Source organism: Oryctolagus cuniculus, chromosome 8 (genome assembly GCF_964237555.1).
Source record: "Oryctolagus cuniculus chromosome 8, mOryCun1.1, whole genome shotgun sequence".
Lineage (NCBI taxonomy): Eukaryota > Metazoa > Chordata > Mammalia > Lagomorpha > Leporidae > Oryctolagus > Oryctolagus cuniculus.
The window spans coordinates 83,890,649-83,916,317 of record NC_091439.1 but is presented as its reverse complement, the minus strand read 5'-3'; the positions used below and the strand labels follow the sequence as shown (position 1 = coordinate 83,916,317).

At 43.8% G+C, this 25,669-nt stretch overlaps 1 protein-coding gene across 2 annotated transcripts in view; it reads right to left on the bottom strand.

Annotated features, from left to right (window-relative positions):
• The window catches only part of RASGEF1B (RasGEF domain family member 1B), a 653,322-nt gene that overhangs the window by 502,702 nt on the left and 124,951 nt on the right, over nt 1-25,669 (bottom strand). For both annotated transcript variants that reach the window (XM_070047975.1, XM_051820184.2), the window contains exon 2: nt 17,176-17,223. In XM_070047975.1, the coding sequence (XP_069904076.1) occupies nt 17,176-17,223 (48 nt within the window). The remainder of the gene's footprint in view (nt 1-17,175; nt 17,224-25,669) is intronic.

The following is a 25,669-nucleotide window of genomic DNA, read 5'->3' as shown; positions in this document are numbered from 1 at the left end:
AAGTCAGTCAATCCAGTGTCAGGCACCTTGGGGGTGACAGTCTGGGTCACCCACCAACCAAGCCATTCAGAAGGAGTAGTTCAGGACAAGGGAAGTCTGGGAGGGACAGTGGAGGAGAGAGACAGCAGATATCAATTGTGGCCTCAGAATCAGCTGCAGTATGCAAACTATAACATGTTGCACTAACTCTGATCTGATACATCTCTTCTTGGAGGCAGGGTTCAGCGTAGTCTTTGACGATTCACGACAGATGGAATTAATGACGAATGCCGGAAAATCTGAGCAGAACCAGAGTGTCATGCAGCAGGCAAGATGCTTCTGGCAGTGGACTGAACAGTGCTAGGCAGACCTTGACTTCATTCACGCTGACGGCAGCTCGCCTCAAGTGCATGTGATCGGGCCCCACCATGCCCCAGTAGGGGCCACAGTGGCACACCTGTTTCTTGGCTTTTCCTCCATCCCTACCTCACTATTCCCACTCCTGCCTCCTAGGGTCATCTCCAAAACAAATTGCCTTCCCCGAGTCCTTGTCTCCAGGCATGGTTTTCATCATAATACACATTTTTACAAACTTTTATAAAAAAATATTTATTTTACTCATTTGAAAGGCAGAATTACAGAGGTAGAGAAAGGAGAGACACAAGAGAAAGAGGTCTTCCATCCATTGGTTCACTCCCCAAATAGCTGCAATGGTTAGGGCTGGGCCAGACTGAAGCCAGGAGCTTCTTCTGGGTCTCCTCTATATGGATGCAGGGGCCCAAGGATTTGAGCCATCTTCCACTGCTTTCCCAGGTGCATTAGCAGGGAAATGGATCAAAAGTGGAGCAGCTGGGACTCAAACCAGTGCCCATATGGGATGTCAGTGTCTCAGGCAGCAGCTGTAACCACTAAGCCACAATGCCAGCCCCTTTCACAAACTTTTTGAAGATCCCTCATAGAAATGGACTTTACCTTTTTTTCTCACCAAAATAAACTCATCTTTTAATTCCCTTTTCTTTGAACTTCTGAAATACTCTCATGTACATAGCATCTTGCAGTAAGACCATGGTCATGATTAACTTGGAGTTTTCAAATAGCTTTATAACACTGCATTGGTCTCTGCTGCCACACACTAACGACTGAAGGAAAACATTTATTTTCATAGCATGTGATTTCTTCCAAAGTACATTTATGAGGGACAGTGAGGGTAGTAATTATTACTAACTGCTTGTCCATTTCATTTTTCAAACAGATAAGGAACCTGAGGCTTGGACCGGCCATGCGTCTTGACCAGTGCCAATGGGACTGCATGTAGCAGAGACGGGATACTGTGTGTCTCAGTATCTGTAGTAGTTGCTATGGGTGTCCCCACGTCTCTCCTGTATTAGGTCAGTTTATCTCTCAGCAGCTGTCTCTGTTGCTGCTAAGTGCCCATAGCTCTATCTTCCCCCAGATGATTGCCTTCCATGGACATAAATGCCTGGGAGGTTGGGTACAAGTACTTCTACCGCAGGGGCTGCCCTGAGCGAAGGACTGAGTGACACAGGTGTACAAGGCCAGCCACACTATGCTGGAGCAGGACTTCTCTGTGAAGTGCCATTCAAACTGGAGCTCCCTGTGTGATCAGGCTAAGATCGGACTTCCCATCTTTGCTTATCTTGGTTCCCTGCCCTGTCCTGTAGCCTCCTTTCCTTACAGATCCTTCCTTCAACTCTCTTGCATATCCTGCCTCTAATCTCAGGTGAGATCGTCTAGTCCACTGGTTTCCCCGCTGCAGAATACTGGGTGATTTAAGAAGGGTGAAAGACAGTAGAAGACAGATCCTTACCCATTAGTGCTTCCGAGTGCCACTGGCTAGGCCTTATTCCTCTGTCTCAGAGAAACACACAAACTTATTTCCCAGTCTGTCTGATGCTAATTCTAAGGGAGATGTGCGCCTCAAATAAGGACAAAGAAATTGTGCTGTTATGGATAAATGCTTAAATATTTCAATTAATATATTTTAGTAGCATTGCTTTATACCACACTAGATCACTCACTAAGTCCAAAGTGTTATAAATCCAAGGTGTACAATAAAGAAAATCACAAGCCCATGTAATTAACACGTCTCATTTTATAGCAGTACATAAAATACTTCATCAGCTCAGAAATACCTGCCTACAAAATGATACGGTTATTATCTCCTCAGTTTTCCCATAGTATTTTCTTCCATGAGGCTTAACATGAGGTAAATTTTATAAGCTTTAATTTTTCAGAGTCTTCCTGAGACAATGGTCCACTTTGCTGGCATGCATCCTTAGATAATGATACCTGTACAGTAAGGGTCTGGCTAGGACATCAAGAACCACTTCATGTACTTGGATCATGGCCATGGAACAGCCATGAGACACCCAACAGGAAAGCAAAGCAGCTGAGAGATCAGCATCAGCAGGAAACCACCATCAACCTGGGTGAGAGGGAGTAGGCAGAGGCACCATGCATCACCTGGCGGTGCCCTGGCTTCTTCACTGTCCCACCTCCCAGTACCTCCCACTGGTTAACTGCTGCCAGAAGCTGACAAGGAGGAGCCTGGGAATCCATCCCACCTGCAAGGTTTGATCCTGCTGTGACGGGGGCAGGGCAGGGCAAAGGCGGGAGGCACACAGGGCTATCACACTGACCCAGCACAACCGCAGCTAAGACCACTAGAAACAATCAAAGGCCCCCATCTGGGAAGCAGCATGCAGACATCCTTGCCGGGAATTCAAACACCAGAGAACAAAACAAGGGGGGATCTGGTCTTTGATTCTGCAGCTAATGAAATTATAAATCAAAACCGCAGGGGAAGTCTCCCTACTCGGGTTTGTAGTGACACGTACATGTACTTCAGAAAACCTCACCAGCATCATTAATGATAAGCTTTAGAGACAATCTCCAAAGCTTTGCAAAAAAAAAAAAAAGAATATTTCCTATCAGATGGAAGAAAAAAAATACATTCTGTTTTTTGCAGCTATTGCTTTATTAGTCAACCTATGAGCTCGTCTATAAAATAAATAAATAGTAAATATTTGCTGCCCAACTTCTTTGGTAGGCATATTTAAGGGATTACAGAATTTTTAAATATTTCTGCATTTTTGGGTGAAAACCACAGTGTGAACACCAGGTATTACAATTAACATCTGCAACAATACTCATTACAATAAAAGAGAGTTGATTCAAGCATGAATCTTTGAAGCAAAAGATTAAATTTAATACGTAAAAGTCCATTGTGCAACTGAACATGTACTCATTAGTGTAATAAATCCAGTAATTTTTAAAATTATTACTTTTTATCTTTTTGTTTCACAGGTAATATAACTAGAAACTGAAGCATAATTAGAAACTATGCTATAAATAATCTGGATTTGTAGAAAGCAGAAAATTTGGAAAACATTAAAAATGTCAACATCCTGTTAGCACAAATACTGTTAATATACATGTATTCTTTAAAAAAAATATTTATTTATTTGAAAGTCAGAGTTACATGGAGAGAGGAGAGGCGGAGAGGGAGAGGGAGAGGGAGAGAGAGAGAGGGAGAAAGAGAGAGAGAGATCTCTGTCTTTTATCCACCGGTTCACTACCCAACTGGCTGCAATGACCGGAGCTGCACCGATCCAAAGCCAGGAGCCAGGAGCTTCCTCTGGGTCTCCCACGCTGGTGCAGGGGCCCAAGGACTTGGACCATCTTCTACTGCTTTCCCAGGCCATAGCAGAGAGCTGGATTGGAAGTGGAGCAGCCAGGACTCAAACCGGTGCCCATATGGGATGCCGGCACTGCAGGTGGCGGCTTTACCGACTATGCCACAGCACCGGCTCCTATACATGTGTTCTATTCACAAATCATTCTTTGAGAGTCTCAAATGGGCTAAGTTCTGTGCTAGACCAGGGACAATCTCAATTTGATTTTAAGTCTAAATTGAGATATCAAATTTCTAATTGAGATCACAAATATGCTATTGCTTGTAGCACAGGGAAGCAGTGGGGAGGAGAAGTAGGAAAAATAATGCATTTACTACCCTTCCCACCATTCCACAGTGACGCAGGAGCTTGGGTCCAGGTATCAGACTGAATACTCACAGCCCCATTCTCAATAACTCTAGAAAGAGATAAAAATATTGAATGACCTTATGTGTCTCCAGTAAAGTCCTGACCAGCCTTTTTATGTACTTTATCTATTTACTTAAATTATTTTCCTCTTATTTCTTCTTGTACAAGTTAGAGAAGTTTAAAATTATGCATAAATAGGTTCTATAAAGGTACTCGAAAAGGCTTTTAGGAAAATGAAACTAAAATATTGTGGGGAGCAGCCCGGACTGGACTGAGTTACTGGAATTAAGACTTATTCTATGCATCTGCTCTCCCACAATATGGCGCTGGGAGAGAAGTAAACAGCTTCCGCACAGCTGCCTCCAGTTCAACTAATAAACTGTAGGACTTGCTCCTGATTGGAGGAGAGCAGCGTACTCGGCGTGTGGGCAGCCGAGTTGGGATTGGCGGAGGAGGACTATAAAGGAGGAGAGAGACGGCATGCACCAGGAACATCTATGGGGAACATCTAGCTGAAGGAACACCTGTGCAGCCCCCGAGACGAGCCGGCCGGCGGTGTGCCGCTCCCCTGCGGAAGTGGGGAATGTGGCCAGGGGGAACTGCCCTTCCACGGAGGTGGAAGGGATAGTAGCCAACCCGGGAAGAACCAGCAGCAAACCCGGGGAGGGCCGAGCAGACGAAAGAACAGCGCAGGGTCCTGTGTCGTTCCTCCACGAAGAGGGGGAGCGACAAATATAAGTTTCACTGTGAAAATGTTTGAAATAATATATACACTTTTTTCATAATATGTATTTTTTGTGTATTATTTGAAAACTCATAAGAATTTCAAAATGGGCCGGCACCGTGGCTCACTTGGCTAATCCTCTGCCTGCGGCGCCAGCACACCGGGTTCTAGTCCCAGTTGGGGCGTCGGATTCTGTTCTGGTTGCCCCTCTTCCAGGCCAGCTCTCTGCTGTGGCCTGGGAGTGCAGTGGAGGATGGCCCAAGTGCTTGGGCCCTGCACCCGGATGGGAGACCAGGAGAAGCACCTGGCTCCTGGCTTCAGATCAGCGCAGTGCGCCGGCCATAGCAGCCACTGGAGGGTGAACCAATGGCAAAGGAGGACCTTTCTCTCTGTCTCTCTCTCTCACTGTCCACTCTGCCTGTCCAAAAAAAAAAAAAAAAAAAAAAGAATTTCAAAATGTTTGCATGAAAATAGATTTATCTTTTATTTCATTTCCCATGAACCTTTTGAGGTACTCTCCTGTTAGCCATACAAATCATAAAGGAGTCACCCTTACAAGATGTTTGTCAAATATTTGATGTCAAAAGCGGTTGTTGGGTCTAACAGGACTGAAGACACTGAGTTGGATCTCTCAGTAACAGTTGGTGTTACTTTCATAGTGAGCTGAGCAGTGCTGGAAGATCTGCCCCATCACAGCAGTGGGCACAGTCTGCAACTGAAGGGGCATATCCTCCAGGAAATACACCTCCCAGGTGGGCAGCCATGTTCAGCACTCGCTACACCGCGGTTCCGCCCCTCCCCAGGCAGCCTGCCCAGCTCCTCCCCAGGGGCCTCCAGCCCTACAGGCATGGAGGAACTGACAGATAACGGAGCACTCACGTGGACAGGCAGCCAGGGATCACCGACAAGGGGCTCTTTACAGTTTCAGGAAGTGCTGCTAGAGGAAAACTGGCTCAGTGGATGAAAGCTTGCACATGAAACAATGGCTAGGGAGGCAGCGTGGCCAGGAAGGCAGAGAATGGGAGGACAGGACAGCTGAGAGAGGGAACAGCCAGTCTGAGCGGTGAATGGCACTCTGCTGGGCCCTTTGGGGTTGCAGTAAACACCTTAGGCTCTCTCCAGCTATTAAGAAAAGATCAATTAGAAATATATTTTAAGGGCTGGCGTCGTGGCTCACTTGGTTAATTCTCCGCCTGTGGCGCCGGCATCCCATACGGGCACTGGGTTCTAGTTCCGGTTGCTCCTCTTCCAGTCCAGCTCTCTGCGTGGCCTGGGAAGGCAGTGGAGGATGGCCCAAGTGCTTGGGCCCCTGCACCTGCATGGGAGACCTGGAGGAAGCACCTGGCTCCTGGCTTTGGATCAACGTAACACCGTCCGTAGCGGCCATTTGTGGGGGGGGGGGGTGAACCAACGGAAGGAAGACCTTTCTCTCTCTCTCTCTCTCACTGTCTATAACTCTGCCTGTCAAATAAATAAAAAAAATACATTTTAAAATGTGTAAATATATGAACATGTAGGGAAGGGCAGGGGAAGAAGAGCCAGGGGAAAACAGTTTTAGCTCTGTTTCATGAGAATCCACATCAGCTGTGTGGTTCCCTTTGCTCCACACCCTGGGCCCAAACTCTGGGGTAAAACAAGCCTCATCCTCATTGCTCTTGCTTCTGCCAACAGCAGGGACTTGCTTGTTGTCTTATCTCTCGGACTTCAGCCTTCCGTTCCTGAGTGTGTGTGTCTTCCCTGATTCTCTCTTTTCCTTTCCCTCAGCTGCTTTTCCCCCACCCATCCTTCCTGCAACATCAGATAGCACAGGAAGCCTTCAGTATAAGAAAACCGACATGTCACATCTTCCCTCTACATAAATTTAGCTGCCCTCACGTCATGACCTTGACCCAGTGGGTATTGCCAGGATAGTGGAGTCACCTCATCATCCCCAGAATGTGGTGATCTAACCATGGACTGAGTCATCCTAGCAGTTGTAGGTGGTACAGAACCATGGACAGAAGCAAGTTCTGGACAGTTAGCAGGAGTTTGCTAATGACCCGGGGCTGCTCCCTCCTCTAACAGAGCTAGCTGCCTGGATCCTGGCTCTGTAACTGGTGCTCACCTTGAATAAGTTACTCAACACCTTTAACCTTCAGTTTCTCAGCTATAAACTGGGGAGAAGTATGGGACGTAACAGAACTCATCCCAGTATTATTCATGGTGATTACTGAGTTGTTCATACCCTAGCGAATTTGGGGCCTGCCTCACTCACCTTACCCTAGACCTACACTTGGTCATGGCAATGATGCCCTGGGGTTCTGGAGCCATCGGCTCAGGTACCAGTGTCTGAGAATCCTACTATTTATATTTCAGTGCCCAGATTTTCCTTAAATTCTACCTCTGATTTTATCCCTAACTTGGTTTTTATAATTGGATTATGGATGTTTGGGAATATTTTGCTTTTGGCTTAAAAGATTCATGTTTGGAATAACATCCAGGGTTACTAATGTCATTATGTGAGAAGACAGCATGTTCATGTGTAAATGTCTACCTTCAATTTCATTGTAAAGAGAAAGGTTTTTTGGTTTAAATAAAATGTAAAACCATCATTTTCTAAGTCTAAGGCCTGACAGAACATATAGGACTGCAGGAAATTGAACTATCCTAAATGTAAACACAATAATATTTGTTTATATTCATACTTTGTTGAAGTTCAACATGATTCAAAGAAAATCTGGATCTTTTCATTTATTTATTTATTTGACAGGTAGAGTTTATAGACAGTGAGAGAGAGAGAGAGACAGAGAGAAAGGTCTTCCTTCCGTTGGTTCACTCTCCAAATGGTCACAATGGCCGGAACTATGCTGATCTGAAGCCAGGAGCCAGGAGTCTCCTCCTGGTCTCCCATGTGGGTGCAGGGAGCCAAGCACTTGGGCCATCCTCCACTGCCTTCCCGGGCCACAGCAGAGAGCTGGACTGGAAGAGGAGCAACTGGGCACCCATATGGGATGCCGGCGCCACAGGTGGAGGATTAACCTAGTGAGCCATGGCGCCGGTCCGAAAATCTGAATCTTAATTCATGTATTTGCTAAATAGACATCACAGGGCTGATCTAAGACATTAGTATAAGAACTTAGAACTATTAAAGGGAAAAACAGGATAATATCCCACACCTTACAGGCGCAAAGCTCAAATGCCGCTGGGGCAAGGAAAGCAGTGAATGGTCTGTAGAGGGCGCCGGACTGAGGACTATGGCAAACCAGAGGTTCCTTGCTCTGTTAGAGGAGGTAGCAGCCCCTGGTCATTAGCAAACTCATGCTAACGCTCCAGATATCCCAATTTTCCAGCACAAGCCAGAAACCTAAATATGTACGTGAAAATGCAATTCTAAATATTGGCTTAGGACTCTTAAAACATGGATAAAATTAACAAGTCTGAGATATGAATTTCCAATGCCTGAGTGGAGAACAGTCTTTATTGTAAGAAAGAACAAAGAGAGGAAGGAGACACATTTTCATTCTTTTCTTCTGAAGCCCTACCTTGAGTGTTTCTGAGGCCTGGGCGATTTTAACTTGAGCAATTGAAACACTTTCTCTGCAAACACCAAAGCCAAGTGTCAGTGTCATGACAGCCCGGCCCAGGGTATGCAGGCCAGCTTTTCTGAGTGGAAGCCCCAGGAACTTTTCAGCTCCTCCTCCTCTCTCTTAAGGGAGAAACTGTAGCACTTTTGGGCTACATCACAGATCCATGACATTTCCCAGGAAAGCCTCCCTTGTCCCCTCCTCATAGTAAGTTTCAGCCCACAGGTTCTCTTTGCAGAGTAATTGCCACTCTGAAACATTGAGTTTAACTCATGGGCTAGAAAAACACAGTACAGCACCAGCCCAAGGCACCTGATGAAACTGAGGCTTACAGGGGAGCTGGGCAGTGACGCGCTTAATATTTACCAAGGGGAGTTGCATTCCAACATTCTTATTTTCCTTTGCTCCAGAAATACAAGGTGAATGCTTTGAGCAATCCAGCTGGGGCCAGGCTTCCCACAGGATTTATGAGAAAACATCTGAACCCATTTGATGAAATGGGTCCCTAAGACCACTGGCCTTTGCCACCCCTGATGTGGACTCCACCGAGTGTGAGATGCTAGGCTGTAACTGAACTGGGTCTGAGCATGCGTTCTATCTTTGGGAAGTCTCCGAGTATTTGCAAAGGAAAAGGGAGAACACAGGCATGAAGGGTACCCTTGACACAGCCATAGGGGAATGAGATGCAGAGGAGGAACAAGCACTGGTCAAACTTAGGTCATTCTCCACCAAGGCAAGTGAAAAGAAAGGAAATAAAATGAAGAGGGAAATCACTCCGACCACTAGCTAACAAATATCATCACATTATATATCCAAGATACACTGAAACCCATAAATATATGCAACTAACATTTGTCCATTACAACATAAGATCTTAAGAACACATGATACACTCCCAAAGTCTCAGCCTTGGGCTCATATCTTCCAAACCCTATCATATGTAACAGAAATTCAAGAAGAATAAAAGCTCTGGACAGCCAGCCAGTCCCCTGGAGCTCATGGCAATGGAACTTGACCTACATTGCTAAAATGCCCAGTTTGTCCTTCGGGGTCTTTTTATGCCTGAAATTTAGAGATGACTCTAAAAGTTACTGTCAGAATGTCTGACATATAGAACTTGATCCTTTAAATAATAACTATCTCAGAAACTATACTCTATCAAAAATAAAAATCATTTTTTACACAAAGTACAAAAGAGGTAATTCACTTCCTTCTCCCCACCTCACCCCACCATCCCCGCCCCAAAAAGTAGGAGAAACAGTAAACTCTCCTAGGGCCATTGTTGCTGTGAGCCCACGGAGATGATCTATGTCTTTTAAATTCATCTCACTCGTTTTGTCACTTTCTATTCAGGCAGCACCTTCCAAAATGCCGCTGGGCCTCTTGCAGAGGCCACGGAAAAAGATAACATGAACTAAAGATAAAGTGGACTCTGCTCTAGGGAGTCTGATTTCCTTTCCATCTCCCATCAGACCTTCAAGGAGAAATGTTGCTAACAGAACGTGATGACTGTTCATTTCCCTTAAGCTGCACGCAGTATTCAGGCCCTCACAGTGATGGAAAAGGCCCAAGCCACTCTTTCTGATGCTAGCAGGAACCGCATGATGGGACAGGAATTTAACCCTCGGGTGCTATAAACTCATTCTCTGCTTTCTGCTTTTTATCTTGTCCAAATCTAGCTGCTACATTAAAAAGTATATTATGATTATAGAGTGTTTCAATATTCCCTTACATCGTTCCAAGCGGGCCATGGATCATTCTTTGCGGCCCCAGAAGCGTAATGCAGGAACAACATAACCCAAAACAAAGAAGCACAGGTGGGAAAACCCAACAGTTGGTCAGGTATTTGAGAGAAACAGAGCGAAGGCTGTGAGTCATTGGTGAGAAGAAAATGACAAATAAATATTGGCCTAGTAATTGTGTTTCTGGTTAGATACCTACTGAGTCTACACAAAACCCTGCACATCAGTGCTTATTAGCAGCTTTTTTCATAATTGCCAGAACTTGGAAACAGCCAAGAGGTCTTACCGTAGGTGAGTGGACGAGACCAACTGTGGCATATCCTGACAATGGGGCTGGGAACTAAAAAGAAACGCACTATCAAGTCATGAAAAGATACAGAAGAAGCATAAAGATACATGACTAAGTCAAAGAAGCCGGCCTGAAATGGCTGCACAGTGGAGAATCCTAACCACCTGCCACTCTGGGTGAGGCAAAATGATGGAGATGCTAAAGACCCGTGCGAGGGCCTGGGGGGAGGGAGACTAACAGGCAGAACACAAAGGGATTTTTAGTCTGATGTTCTATTAGACTGGATGCTATGTCATTGTACATTTGTCAAACTCCATAGAATGTGCAACACCAAGAGTGAACACTGATATAAACTGTGGACTTCGGTGATAATGAAGCATCAATGCAGGTTTATCAGTCATAACAAATGCCTCCCTCTGGTGTGGGAATCTGCACATGGGGGAAGTTGTGCCAGTAGGGGGAGGTATTGAGTGGAGTGTTCAAAAGGATAAGACAACACGGCCAATTGGGTATCAGGGTGGAAAGAGAAAATGCAAATAATTCCACAGGAACTCTTTGGGAGCCTTTTCAGTCTTCAGTGACAAAAACTAAAAGCTACTTCTCCAGATACCAGAAACTAATGCTGGGAAGCATGACTATTGATGGCGTGACACGCACAGCCGTGAGGTGGGGGCATGGAGTATGTATTCATCAACATTTATGAAGTTCTTGGATATTAGACGCAAGAGAAGGAGGAGCAGGGAGAAGACACAAAGGTTCACAAAGCAAGTTTCTGTTTGGAGGACAGCTCACGCTTGACTGGGAAAGAGGGACGCTGTACTCACAAAAAGAGGTTGACAGAGAACGGGGTAGGAAGAAAAGCCGATTGTGGGCTGCATAACAGGAGTCTGAGCTCTAGCCTGCAGTGCTGGCTCCTCACCAGCAGTACCCTCGTGACTCCCGGTCACACGCCAGTTAATGTTTCCTTCTGAGCTGATCTTAGAGGTAAGCAATGTAATTTTAGGAGCAAGGATAAGATCTTTCCACCAACCAAAAATTGAAACCTGCTTGCTAGTGCCAGACATTCCACCCCTGCAATTCAATTTCATTAGCTCCAGTACTTATTAAAATGCAAATACCCTTAGGAGAGATTGCACTTAAAGCCATATAGTTTGAGGGTAACTTACTATGAATTTACTTACCTTCTCTGAGAAGATGATTTTGATAGGGAAAAAAGGGTAATGCAAGCAAGATCACCAAACAGCAGAGAAATGGATGGGTGGGGACTGAAGATATTTAAAACACTATTAACACAGGCTTCAGCAAATCAAATTTTCTCTATGATAGAATGAATGAAAACACCAGAGACTTGATCCATGGAAGAAAGAATTAACTGGAATTTCATTAACATTTAAAACTTCTCTCTGCAAAAGACATTATCGAAAGGATGAAAAGACAAATTATAGCATGGCAGCAGATATTTGCAAAAGACATGTCTGATAAAGGACTGTTATCCAACATATACACAGAGCACATAAAGTTCAACAATAAGAAAAAAACTTGAATCAAAAATGGGCAAAAGACCTCAATAGACACATCACCTAAAAGACATGTAGATGCCAAATAAGCATATGAAAAGATGTTCCACATCACATGTCATCAGTGAAATACAAATTACAACAATCAGATACACCGCACAGGAGCACTGACAACACCAAATTGCTGGTGAGGAGGTGGAGCAACAGGAACTCTTTTCTTTGTGGGTGGGAATGCAAAACAGTATAGCCAGTTTAAAAGAGTTTTGCTGGTTTCTTACAAAACTAATCCTACTGTTCTCACACAGTCCAGCAATCCTTGGTATTTACCAAAAAAAAAAAATCAAAAACTTCCGTCCACACGAAAATCTACACATGCATTTTATAACAATGTTATTCATAATTGCCAAGACTTGGAAGCAATCAAGTTGTCCTGCAGTAGGTAAATGGATCCACCATGGTACCTCTATATATAACAGAACACAATTCAGAACTAAAAGGAAATGAGCTATTAGCCATGAAAAGACATGGTGAAAATGCAAATTGTATTAGTAAATAAAAGAAGCCAATCTGAAAGGGCTACACAGTGTTATGATTCCAACTATATGAAAGTATTTTAAAAAACAGATGTAATAAAAAGATCAGTAGTTTCCAGGTAATGGGGACAGACAGGGATGACAAGGTGGAAGAGCACAGGGGACTTTTAGGGCAGTGAAAGTTGGACATACTCTGTAGGATACCAATTATGGACACAGGTCATCAGGCATCTGTCAAGGCCCATACAGCATACAAGGGGACACCAAAAGGTCTGTGGGGAAATGAGATTAAAAGACAATGCATATTTTCCATTAACTTTCTGAAGCCCTGTACAACACCAAAAATGACTCCTATCTAACACATCGTTATCACCCAAAGCCATATTTTAAGGTAGGAGTCATTTTTGGTGTTGTACAGGGCTTCAGAAAGTTAATGGAAAATATGCATTGTCTTTTAATTTCATGGGTTATTGATAAGAGGCAAGGCTGTGTCTGATTGGGGCACAGGAAATGGGAAATCGCTGTACCTTCTGCTCATTTTTGCTGTGAATCTAAAACTGCTCTACAAAATCAAGGTGATATTAAAAATATGAGTGAAGGGGCCAGCACCGTGGCTCCCTTGGTTAATCCTCCGCCTGTGGCACCGGCATCCCATATGGGCACCGGGTTCTAGTCCTGGCTGCTCCTCTTTCACTCCAGCTCTCTGCTGTGGCCCAGAAAAGCAGTGGAGGATGGCCCAAGAGCTTGGGCCCCTACACCCGCATGGGAGACCAGGAAGAAGCACCTGGCTCCTGGCTTCAGATCGGCGCAGCACCGGCCATAGTGGCCATTAGGGGAGTGAACCAATGGAGGAAAGACCTCTCTCTCTCTCTCTCTCTCTCTCTCTCTCTGACTCTACCTGTCAAAAAAATATGAGTGGAATGCAAATTATATAACCATTGAACATTTGCAATGCAACCAGAACATTGGTTGTATGCTACTTTTCTATTAATGTTGTTATAAATCTTGAAAAGATACTTGGCGAGCAGCAAGCATGTTTTGTGAAAGAGATGGAGTCTGCTCTTTATCTCAGTCTCGCTCACTGAAGTTCTATATTAGGTAACAGTATTCCTTTGCCAGGATTCGTCCTCTGTGAATTTATTTGCCTCTGATTCATGGGGATTGAGGATAGGTTTTAGATATTCCCATGTTCTACATATCTCAATATAACCCAGCATCCTTATTTTCCACATAAATTTCCTGAAAGATTCAAAGAACTAGTATGACCTTGACCACAAGACTGTGACCTTGTCGTTCTCTCACAAGGGTCCTGGATACCACCACTGCCATGCTGGCCTTCAAGATTCATTTCTCCATAAGACACTGGCTAAAGAACGTGCACAAAGCCTTTCTCTGAGTTCTTTCATGACTGCTGATGCAGTTAGCACTTGTAATCAAAAGGAAATGCAGGGGCAAAAACAAAACACAAAATAGCTTGATGTAAATAGGAGAGGCTTCTGATCTACCAGTTAGCTGCTACCTAAGGCCTTCTCCTGACTACTCTAAGGCCTTGGGCTCTCCCAGGTCCTGTCTCCCAGACTATCACCCATGTGAAAGCAAAAGGGCCCGCACAGCCTCACAGCATCCAGCCTGGATCCTTCACTCTATCATCCCTGCAAACAAACATCACATCACCGGCAACCAGAGACAGAGCTTTGTCTACCTCTCTCACTCACTGCCTGTGTCTGATCTGACACTTACCCATTCCCCAGTAAATGAATGACTGGCCTTCAGGAGAGGTGGCTGGCTGCCTCTGCATACTTCCCTTTACCTACAAACCTGCCTTGGGCAGGGTCAGCTCTATAATAGACCCAATACATGTTTTGCCCACTTGACAGCATTGAGCTTATGAAATAAGACTAAGGCACACACACACACACACACACACACCCCACCATTTGTCAAGAACAAGGAAGAATGAGAATTAGCAGCTAAGGTGTTGCATGCTGCTTTCCCACTATATTGTGAGAAATCATTTTGAGGGCAGAGCCTATCTGTCAGTGTTTATATCAGCCCTGATGGCCAGCACAGTGTCTACTGCAATTGCATACTCAATTAATAATTGTAGTGTGCAAGAACCAATGAATAAACACGATGATTTCTCTTACTGCTTAAAATCTGAAGTGAAAGACCAACTCAATGCTCTGATACAAACCCTGACAAATTCTGATTTTAAAGACATCAGTGAAGCCTCTATTGATCAAATTCCAGCATTAGCTTCTCTCTGCTGTTCATTTTCCAACATAGAAAACTTTAAAACATGCTAAGTTGTAGAGATCTACTAAACAAACAACTCATGAAAGAGGAGACCACAATAAGGGAAAGGCAATCCTACAAAAATTACACACAAAGTCATTGTGGCAAAATGAAGTTCCTATACTCAAAATGAGAAAAATGGCATGTTTAGCAAGAAACAGTATTTACTGAGCACCTACTATGTTTATGGAAGTATGATATGCACATCGTGTGTATCGTTTCCTTTAATCTTTACAAAAGTTCTACATGCTTAGAGCTATCATCTCCATTCTGAAGATTTAAAAAGTAAGAGTCACAGAATTGTTTTTGGCTATGGCCACTTCTTTAACTGGCTAAGGTCACAAACTTTGGAGCCAAACTGGCAGAGTTTAAATTCTGAACCTGCCTCTCCTAACTGTATGACTTGGAGCAAACCGAACTTAACATAGCTTAAGCCTTGATTTCCTCATCTGCAAATGGAGCTCATAATTGCATCAGTTACTCAGTTATAATCTCTCATTTCCAAATCCACCTTCTCATAATGTGTTTTAGGATGCTGGGGGCTCAGACTTTGCAAAACCAATTTCTGCTTAGTCTGTTGGATTCTTGTTATCTCTGCCACTAGGAGGCGCTAGAGGAAGGCTGTGGAGCTACAGAAGGAAGAAGGGACTAAATCCTTCCAGGGTGCTCACTAGGGGCCCTATCTTGGAAGGACCATGCTGCTTCCTTTCCTGCACCACCACTGGATCCAGATGGCATTTTCCTAGGACCTGCAGAATCAACCTCATTGTGTGCCCCTTGGGGAGACCAGAATCCACAGCCAGCACCCTCTCCTCAGAGGTCTGTCAGCTCTGTAGGGCCCTATCTCGAAATATCTAAGAAGTCTTATTAATCACAATTTCCTTTGTTCTCTTAGCCTTAGGGGTCCCAGCTGCTCCCTGGACTTGCTACTTCCATGCCTTACTGAACCTTATTGTTCCCTTTTCACTGCTTCCATTACAGAGCAAACAACTTCAGAGCTTTTAACAGCTCTTCCTATTAAAACACCAATCTCAGAAGGTTGCTGAGAACATTAAACGAGTTCATCATGGTAAAGTGCTCATTCTGTGCCTGGAGCACAAGGTTTACAAGGTCAGTGTCAGTTGATTGTCCAGGAAGTGTTGAGGCTGGGTTGGAGCCCAGGGCTGTGCATCTTCCTAATCAACTTTGTGTTTCTCTCCTCAAGAGAGCTACTATCTACACAGGTGCTAGGCTTAGTGCCTCTACATGGGTCACCTCCTTAAATCTTAACCACCTCTTACTGTATGTTCTTGCAGTATTTTCTGTCTCTCACAGGTCATCAAGAAAGGTATTCTGGGGCTGGTGCTGTGGCACAGTGGGCACTGGTTCAAGTCCCCAGCTTCTCTGCTTCCGATCTACCTCCTTGGTAATGTACCTGGGAGAGCAGAGGAGGATGGCCCAAGTACTTGGAACCCATACGCACTTCAGAGACCCAGCTGGAGATCCTGGCTCCTGGCTTCAACCTGGCCCAGTCTTGACCGACCATTGTAGCCATTTATGGAATGAACAAATGAATGGAAGATCTCTTTCTCTCTCTCTGTCCCCGCCTCTGTCACTCTGCCTTTCAAATAAATAAAACACATCTTTTTTTGGGGGGAAAAAGGTGTCCTTCATTAACATGTCTGTTATCCTCCAAGCAGTGCAAACTTCCACATTAGAATAATACTTTAACATGAACCTCCCCAAAGCTGAGCCTGGACTCCTCTAGCTCACTCACATCATCATCGCATGGTTCAAAAGAAAAACACAATTTTAGATGTGTGTATATGTGTACACATAAATGTGTCTGAAGATTAAGAGTTTCCAATTTCAAATTTTCTATTGTTCCAGATTTCTGACCTATCAATGAAATGTTGTAGAATTGTTAAAAATAACTTCGTGCCTATTATGTGCTAAGCACTCAGATATAAGAACTTTCACACGTATTACCTCTCTTTACCCAGAGGATAGACTAAACCAGTGTGTATGATCATCTTGGTGCAAACATGTGCAAGGTCATATAGTAAAGGGACAGAGCCAAAGATTTGAAATCAATTCTTTCTGATGCACAGAGCTCATGTTTTACCCAATTCACTGCAGGTCGTAGGTGAGGATCATTCTCTCCAGTTGATGCAGAACAGAGAATAAAGTTTAGTTAAAGCTATGAGCTGTGATAGGGCCGAAGTCCTTCACTGTGATGGACTTAGAAAATGAAAGAGCCAAATCTAGTAGAGAAACATCTGACCTTACTCCCACAGTTGCTTGTAAGCCATCGAGGGATTCTCACAATCTGACACTGCATTGCAAGACTCTCTCTCCAATTCTATGTCATACCAACAATCTCTCTCCAATTCAATTTTATTATTTTGGAGGTAAAGCAAATGAAAATAAAAAAAAAACATCCCAAATAACTGCTTTTTACAAGAATAATACAAAAGAACAAATGCATACCTTTTGTTTGGTGCTTGATTTCAGGCCAACTCGGGAGTGACTTTTGGACTAGAGGAAAAATGAGAAAGAAATCTATGAACATGGTATAATAGAGAAATTTACTCTGAAGTCATTTTCTTCTAGAAGGTGTAAGTGTTAAGTTAAAATCCTTTCTCCCAACTTCGCTTCCCAACCTCTAGAAGTCTAAGAATAGAAACAGGGCACAGCCTCCTGTGCATTCACATATCGAATGCAAAGATGTTTTGAAGTCCTGGAGCTGAGAAAGCAGAGGCAGACCTACACTCCGTCAGTGCCACCTTCATAGTTACCAACTCAGCATCTTTCTGAGAGGACGCTGACTGCAACGCAAAACTGCAGCACATGAAGAAACACTTGCAGCAACAGTAAGGAAAAAGAGGGAGGAAATGGGTGAAAGCAAGGAAGAAAGAGGAAGAGGTAGGAAACAAACGTCCTAGCAAGAGGGAAAAACAGGCAGAACACAAACAGAGCACCTTGAGGGCAAGCTTCCCAAGTGCACCACCACAGCAAAGATGTTCATCTCTGCTCCTTTAAATGAATTCTCCCTGGAATGAAACAGATGTCTCAGAAACATGAGTTCTTACATAGGGCTCTTGTTCATCCAGTTTGTTCATGACTGTCAACACTGATTTTGAGTTTAAGAAGGACAAACCAGCCATCAAACTGTGCATGGGAATATTTCTCATGATTTCTCTCCCAATAGGAGAAAAGCAAAAGTCAAGCTTACTCTACTTAGTATTCAGATAGTGAATACATTTGGCTTTAAGAGCACCACGAATCAAAGTTAATTCTAAACCAATTACCACAGCATAGCTAGAAAAATGTCCTCCTAAGTCAGCATTCCTCAATCTTTCTGTCTCAGGATTCTTTTACACTCAAAAAACATCAGGGCTCCAAAAGAGTTTTTGTTTATGTAAGTTATATTTATTGATATTCACTTTATTACACATTGGAAATTTGAAAAACTTACATATTAATTCACTCTACAATAGCAATAATATATACCTGTTAATAAATTATTTTACATATATACCAAAACAGAAAATTTAGCTAGAACATGGCATCTTCATTTTTGCAAATCACTAATGTTTCATTTAAATAGATGATAGTGATATTCTCATATCTGCATTTGCATTTAATCTATTTCAAGAGGTATTTGTTTACAGTAAATGAACAAAATCTGTCCTCATTCAGATACATAGTTGGCAAACAACAGTATTTGAAATGATTCTTTCAGGTAGCTGTAGATATTCTCTTTTTAATATGCCAAAACTTGAAAAATGGCAATCTCTTAAGGGTTAGATGCAATGTACAGTCTAAAATCTTATTGTGAACATATTTGCTCTGTTACAGAAAAAAAAAAAACTGTTGATCTCTTTTAGAACAGATCTTTTGTAGCATCATACATTTTATTTAAGTTAAATTCGGGTCATTCAGGAAACAGTGGTTGCATGAATTTTGCAAAGTTTCCATGTTGTCCCGTTTCATTACATGATATCCAGAATATCACATTTGTTAATCTCACCTGAAAAATCTCCAACTGCAGTTAAGCTATGAAGTTCACAGTAGCAGTACAAGTTTTCTAACATTCTAATTTTCTCAAGAGAGCTTGAATTTTATCATGGACAACAAGTACAGTCAGTTGCTTTTCTTGAAAGACCCATTTTTGCAAATGTATCTGCCAACTATTTGAACTTGAGAACCATGATTTATTTCTTGTGTTTTTTTAAATTTTATTTATTTATTTATTTGACAGGCATTGTGGACAGTGAGAGAGAGAGACAGAGAGAAAGGTCTTCCTTTTGCTGTTGGTTCACCCTCCAATGGCTGCCATGGCCAGCGCATCACGCTGATCTGAAGGCAGGAGCCAGGTGCTTCTCCTGGTCTCCCATGAGGGTGCAGGACCCAAGGACTTGAGCCATCCTCCACTGCACTCCTGGGCCATAGCAGAGAGCTGGCCTGGAAGAGGGGCAACCGGGACAGAATCTGGCACCCCGACCGGGACTAGAACCCAGTGTGCCAGTGCCACAGGCAGAGGATTAGCCTAGTGAGCCGCTGCACTGGCCTATTTCTTGGTGTTTTTTTTTTTTTTTTTTTTTTTTTTTTTTTTATGTGTGTAGTTCTTCGTAAGGTGGGCATTTGGTCTCCCATGTGGAAGACCCAGATTGAGTTCCAGGATGCTAGCTTTGGGCTGGAACAGCCCTGGTCATTGTGGACATTTGGGGAATGAACCAGTAGATGGAGAACAAATATCTCTCTCAAATATAATGAGAAAAATATTAATAGTCTTTCATTAAAAAAAGAGGGTAGTTCAGCTTATAATCCAATATCACAGATATTTTTCCTGAAAACAACTACTGAAAATTGAATGTGACAAAGAATACTAGAAAGATGTGTACTCTTGTGTTGAGACCTAGCAAACTTAATAACGTTCACTATTTCATCAAGGCATTACTAAGTGAATCAGGTCCACTATTTCCTACAATGCAAATGCGCAGTGGTAAAACTACAATGATTAATAGTACAGTCTGGAGACCTCACTTGAAGGCATGCTATAGCACAAACAGGTTTAACCGCCATTGTTATTACAGAATCAGTGCAAATATCACTCAGTAAAAAAGGCGAAGAAAATGGCCCTAATATTAATTATGAAGAGTTTTGACTTTTCAATTCTCTTTGAAAACCAACCTCCTTACTCATTTAAAGCAGCTGGACCAATAGCAAATAGACCCTCCTTCCTTCAAAGAAATGGATCTTAAAGGAACAGAGCCAATGAAAAGCATGTTGTCATTGTCCCTACCTCCTTCCTGCTGCCTTGAAGAAGTGGGCCCAGTCATGAATAGGCTTCCTTCTGACAGACAGAAATGAGGATGGGGAAAGCAGTCTGATAAGAAATCAGTAGTGTTCATCTTCCACTTATCCAAATACCATTTTAAAATCCATTTAGGTCATCAGGAGCAGAATTGTTTCCCACCAAAATTCATAAACTCTATTGCCTTAGAATCTGACTGCATGTGGATCTAGTGTCATTAAAGAGATAAATAAGGCAAAAATGAGGTCAGATGGGCAGGTCTAATTCAATATGAATGGCATTCTTGTAGGAAGAGATTAAGACACAGACAACACACATAAATGAGACAAAGCTACAAGCCAAAGAGAGAGGCCTGTGTATGAAACCAACCATACTGACAGCTTGGTCTTGGACTTGCAGTTTCCAGAATGGTGAAAAAATAAATTTTTGTTATTGAAGACGCACATCAGTAGTATTTTATTATGGTGGCCCTAGCAAACTAATACATAGATCCTGGCAAATCTGTACCAATGAAGTCAAGAATACAGGAAAATGAAGATCCTAGCAAAACCAAGACCTGAGTCAAAAGAGGCATTATCATCCCATTCATTGTAAACCAGACCCTGAGAAAGATGGTGGTTCTCAAAACTCTAGTGCTCATAAAGATGCTGTTAAGCACGCAACTCCCCCAACTCCAGGAATGTGCACTTTCACAAGTATGGGCTACAAACTATCACCTGAGAACCACTCGTCTGCCAGGGACAACGGTAACTTGGGATGACAAGTAGGAAGACAGAAGAACTTGGTGCAAGTTCTTGCTCTCTTTCTCTTTGAAGCTTCTGAATGACGGAGCTTCTTTCCCTTTCCCTTTTAAATGCCCCCTGTTAGAATTCTTAATTCGCTTCAACAATGTGGGTAGGCCACAGAACTGAAACATGCTGACTCCTGGCAAACTGCTCAAACTACTCTGAAAGTTCTTGCACTTCTCCAATTTATAAATATAAGCACATAAATTCTATGTGTATTTATATTTTTAGAAATATAGGCTTCTATACCATAGTAAATGCCATAAACATCTACGAGTATGACCTTCGTATACAACAGTCATGAGAGTAAGCATGACTTAAAGGACAAGCCTTTATTTTATAAAGGACATTAAAAGCCAATCCAACTCTAAAGGAATACCATTTTCACTTGACATTAAATGAGTTCTTGGGTCCCTGGCAAATGTCTTATCTAGATGGAGTGGCGTTGAGCTTCATCAAATATCACCTGCATTGCACACATCCTGCCATGCGGTCAGTCCCTATTTACAAGCTCGTGGCCTTCCAAACAATTCTTTCATACTTAGTTATTAAAGACTATAGATATTTGCCCCTTAAAAATAACGTTATGGGCTACACCAAAGAGGCCTATTTAACCTCTAATATAACTGAAATGCTATGCAATTGCAAAGAAAAAAATAAAACAGCAAACTGTCACAATACTAATAATTAAACAACACAGAAAAATAACAGCATCAATTAAGGAACTGGTTTAATTTTCCTACATAGCTTGAGCAGTAATGTGAATCAAAAACATGTGTAATTTGTAGAGAATAAAGCCTAAGCTAGAAATTCCAGAATTCAGGAAACATGTATAGAAATGTCAAGACATGGCATTCAATGCTAATAGGTCTGATGCTCTCTCCTCCAAAGTATAAGGTTTTGTGCTTTTGTTTGTTTGTTTGTTTCAAGTGCAGCACCAGCATCACCCTGACCTTGAGCAGCTACGGAGGAGTCATTTGAGAATCCTAAGCAGTAAGTCCAACAGCAAAACAGCAATCCCAGAGGCAGCAGGTACACTGTGCCAGACTAGCTGGCGCTGGCAGCCGACTATGGTCTATTGTCACATGTGCCTCAACTTCAACAAAGGAGAAATGGGGTGATGGGACAGAAAATCAAAAGGAAAAATAACTTGTTTTTATCAAACTATTGAATAAAATTTAGAAAAGAAATATAGGACAAGGAAGAAAAATAAAGAAAAGACCAAAATAAAAATAGTAACAAATGAGCCGTATCACAGTGCTTGGGTTAGAGTCCCAGTTCCTCCACTTCTGATCCAGCTTCCTGCTAATGTACATTCTGGTAGGCAGCAGGTCATGACTCAAGTACATGGGTCCCTGCCACCCATGTGGGGCTTTTGCCTGGCCTAGCTATGGCTGTTGTAGCCAACTGGGGAGTGAACCAGAGGATGGAAGACCTCTCTCCCCCTCTCTCTCTTTCTCTGAGTTAACATAGTTAACATAGTTAACAATGACCCTATGTGATCAGCCTCCATCTCTGCCGCCCTGCTTCTGGTGAAGAAAATGCTCCAGGCCCCTCCCCAGTTCAGAGCCCTCTTTCCCAGCTCCCCGACCTCGCGTGGATAGTCCCTCTGCCTCCCCAGGCTCTGACACCCCACTCTCGGGCATCTTCTTTCACAGGCCCCCTTTGCCCACCATGGGCTCCAACACTCCATGCCAGTGTGTGTGTGTGTGTGTGTGTGTGCATGCACGTGCACTCGCATGTGTGCGTCTGTGTCTGCCACAGCCTTTCAAATAAAATAAAATCATAATGACAATAGCAAACACCAACAACATTTTTGAGCACTTACAATGTGTTCTCACAACACCATCCAACCTCCATGTATTGTTTTACATGATCTTCATAACATGGCTAAGAGTTAAGTGGAATTGTATTATTATCCCCACCTTAAACATGAGAAGGCTGAGGCCTAGAAAGCACAATAATTTGTGCATTCATTCTACTGACTAGTGGTATAACAAAGACTTGAACCAGTGCATCTGCTTCAAAGTCCATGGTCTTAAACAATCTACTGTTTATACAAGAAGAATTACCCAAGGAAGACTGGCTGGGTCCAGAGTATTGAAAACCAGAGATTACATGGAAACTGTATGAGTAACCACTGCATAAAGAAAGGGCAGAGGTTGTGAAGAAGAGGCAGTAGGTCCTAAACTTATCCAAGTCAGACTTGAGCTGTTATCAGTGGCCAAGGACCCCACGATTGCTCTCTGCAGCTAACCAGTGAAGGGTGATAGAGGGGAAGGAGAACAGAACACCACCACACGGGGCAGGCAGGGCAAGGACTATTATGCAACTGGTGCTGCGTTGTGGAAGAAGCATTCACAAATCAGGCATCCCTACCTTTCATTTTTTTTTTTTAACTTGAAAGGTAGAATTACAAAGAGGGAGAGATCGAGAAAGAAAGAGAATCGATCTTCCATCTGCTGTTTCACTCCCTCAAAGGCCACAATGGCCGGGGTTGGACCAGGCAGAAGCCAGGAGCCAGGACCTTCTTCCAGGCCTCCCAAGTGGGTACAGGGGCCCAAGGACTTGGACCTTCTTCCACTGGTTTCCTAGGCCAATAGCAGGGAGCTGTACTGAAGTGGAGCAGCCAGGTCTTAAACTAGCACCTCGCAGGCAGAGGCTTAACATGCTAAGCCACAAAGCCAACCCCACCTAACTCTTAAATATGGGCCCAGGCCTGCATAGCATTTAATTGTGGACCTCAAGACATTGAAATAAAAGCAACCTACTAGTCATGTTAATCGTCTACTCCCACATACACACACACACACACACACACACACACAAGAGGCAGCAACAGCAGAAGAAAATTCCATACAGACATCCAGGATTTTCATCTAGCATCAATTTATACCGAGCTGACCAGAAATTCTGCCTTTACCTCTAACAAGTAAATGTTAATTAAAGCAGTGTGCCTCTAAAATTACCCCGAAGCTCAAAACAGCGAGGGGCAAATGCAATCACATTCCCACACCTATTTATGAAAATGAACATTCTGACATCTGAAGTTGCAGGGGTGATGGACTACACTGTCTGTGAGACTTTCACAGAAAGCAAGAGGGGATGTAAGTGGCCTCTCCCGGCAAACTCCAGCCGTGTTCCCCACGAGCAATCCTGTCTATGTTGGAAATGGGGTCCTAGTTTTATAATTTCTCATTTCTCTGCTATTTTTAGCAGAATTGGGAGATGTTTCACTTTGCTCTCCCAACATTAGAGAATTCAATTTAACCCCCAAGATGAAACTGATGGGAGAACACTCTTAAATAGGAGCTCTGGTCTAAGTTCCCTTAATTGAAAGCCACGGGGTGCTGTAAAGGGATCACCTTGCAAACGGGGTGATTAACAACGCAATAACTTATGGCAGTAGTAGCCTGCTTGGAAGTGTCACCTCATGTTCAGAGGCTGGATAAAAGACACCTCTGAGCTGATGCCACTTTAAGAAAGTCTCCTACTTCATGTCCTTGTGTTGCTTGCTTTCTAGAATGACACAAGACTCTGTGGAAAGTTCCAGAAACCAGAGTGTTTGCCACTTCATACTTCACAGGGTGCTAACGGTGCAGTCAAGATGCTCCCCTGAATCCCACCTTTTTTGATACTCATCCTGAAGACGATCAATGCAGACGATGTTCCGAACTGCAGTCTTTCACAGCATGGGGCCATCCCCTCATTGCCTGGACCTTGGATTGCAATAGGAATTTAGGAAGTCTTTCCTTGCAGAAGAGCATCGGTGTAAATGACAGGACAAAGTTCCTCTCTGGTCACCCTGAGCTGCCACCAGGCCCTTCTAGATGTCCTCTCTCTGGTTTCATTCTCTTCCCACACCTAGGGCCACAGCCAGGACAGCTGTGGGCCTGATCGTATCTGTGGGGGATAAGACTGGTGAGTGCTAAGCAGGGAAGCCGCTGTGGTTGTTATTGGTTGCCCTTCATCATCCCCTTCTTCCTGGAAAGAAACGCAGGCACCCTAGGGAGAGTTTAATGAGATGATGTTGTCCAGAGCTATAGAGGGGGTCAAGGGAATGAACGGGGGGGGGGGGGGGGCGGGGACAGGGATGCACCCCAGGCTACCAACTGTGGCCAGTGATTGCCACTGCCCGCCCCACAGGGGCAAAGAGAGAGGCTTCACCAGCAGGCAGAGCTGTAGCTGCTGGAGCACAGAGCTGCCAGAGCGCAGCTCAGCTGGCAAAAAGAACCTTCGTCCTCTCACCCCACCCCTTCACCTGCCATTCGTCCTCTCACCCCGCCCCTTCACCTGCCATTTGTCCACTCACCCCGCCCTATCACCTGCCATTCGTCCACTCACCCCGCCCCTTTACCTGCCATTTGTCCACTCACCCTGCCCCTTCACCTGCCATTCGTCCACTCACCCTGCCCTGTCACCTGCCATTCGTCCTCTCACCCTGCCCCTTCACCTGCCATTCGTCCTCTCATCCTGCCCCTTCACCTGCCATTCGTCCACTCACCCCGCCCCTTCACCTGCCATTCGTCCACTCACCCCGCCCCTTCACCTGCCATTCGTCCTCTCACCTGCCCCTGCACCTGCCAACACTGCCCTTTGGCCAAGCACAGGTGGAAGGCAGAAGACAAGGGAGTTTCAGTCTGTAGAGGTCACCTCAGGGCCCTTTGTAATTAATTATTTCGTGGGGAGGCTGCATATATACCTTTTCTTCATAGCGCTTCATCAGCTTTCAATGTATTTCAATCTGAACACACGGTTTCCCATTTTATTCAATGAGTTATAAGCTACCATTATTAATTTGAAGCTCAAATTATCCCAGATGTAGTCAGTGGGAGCCCCACAAACTGCTCCTGAGTGCTTTTAAAAATAATGTACTTAT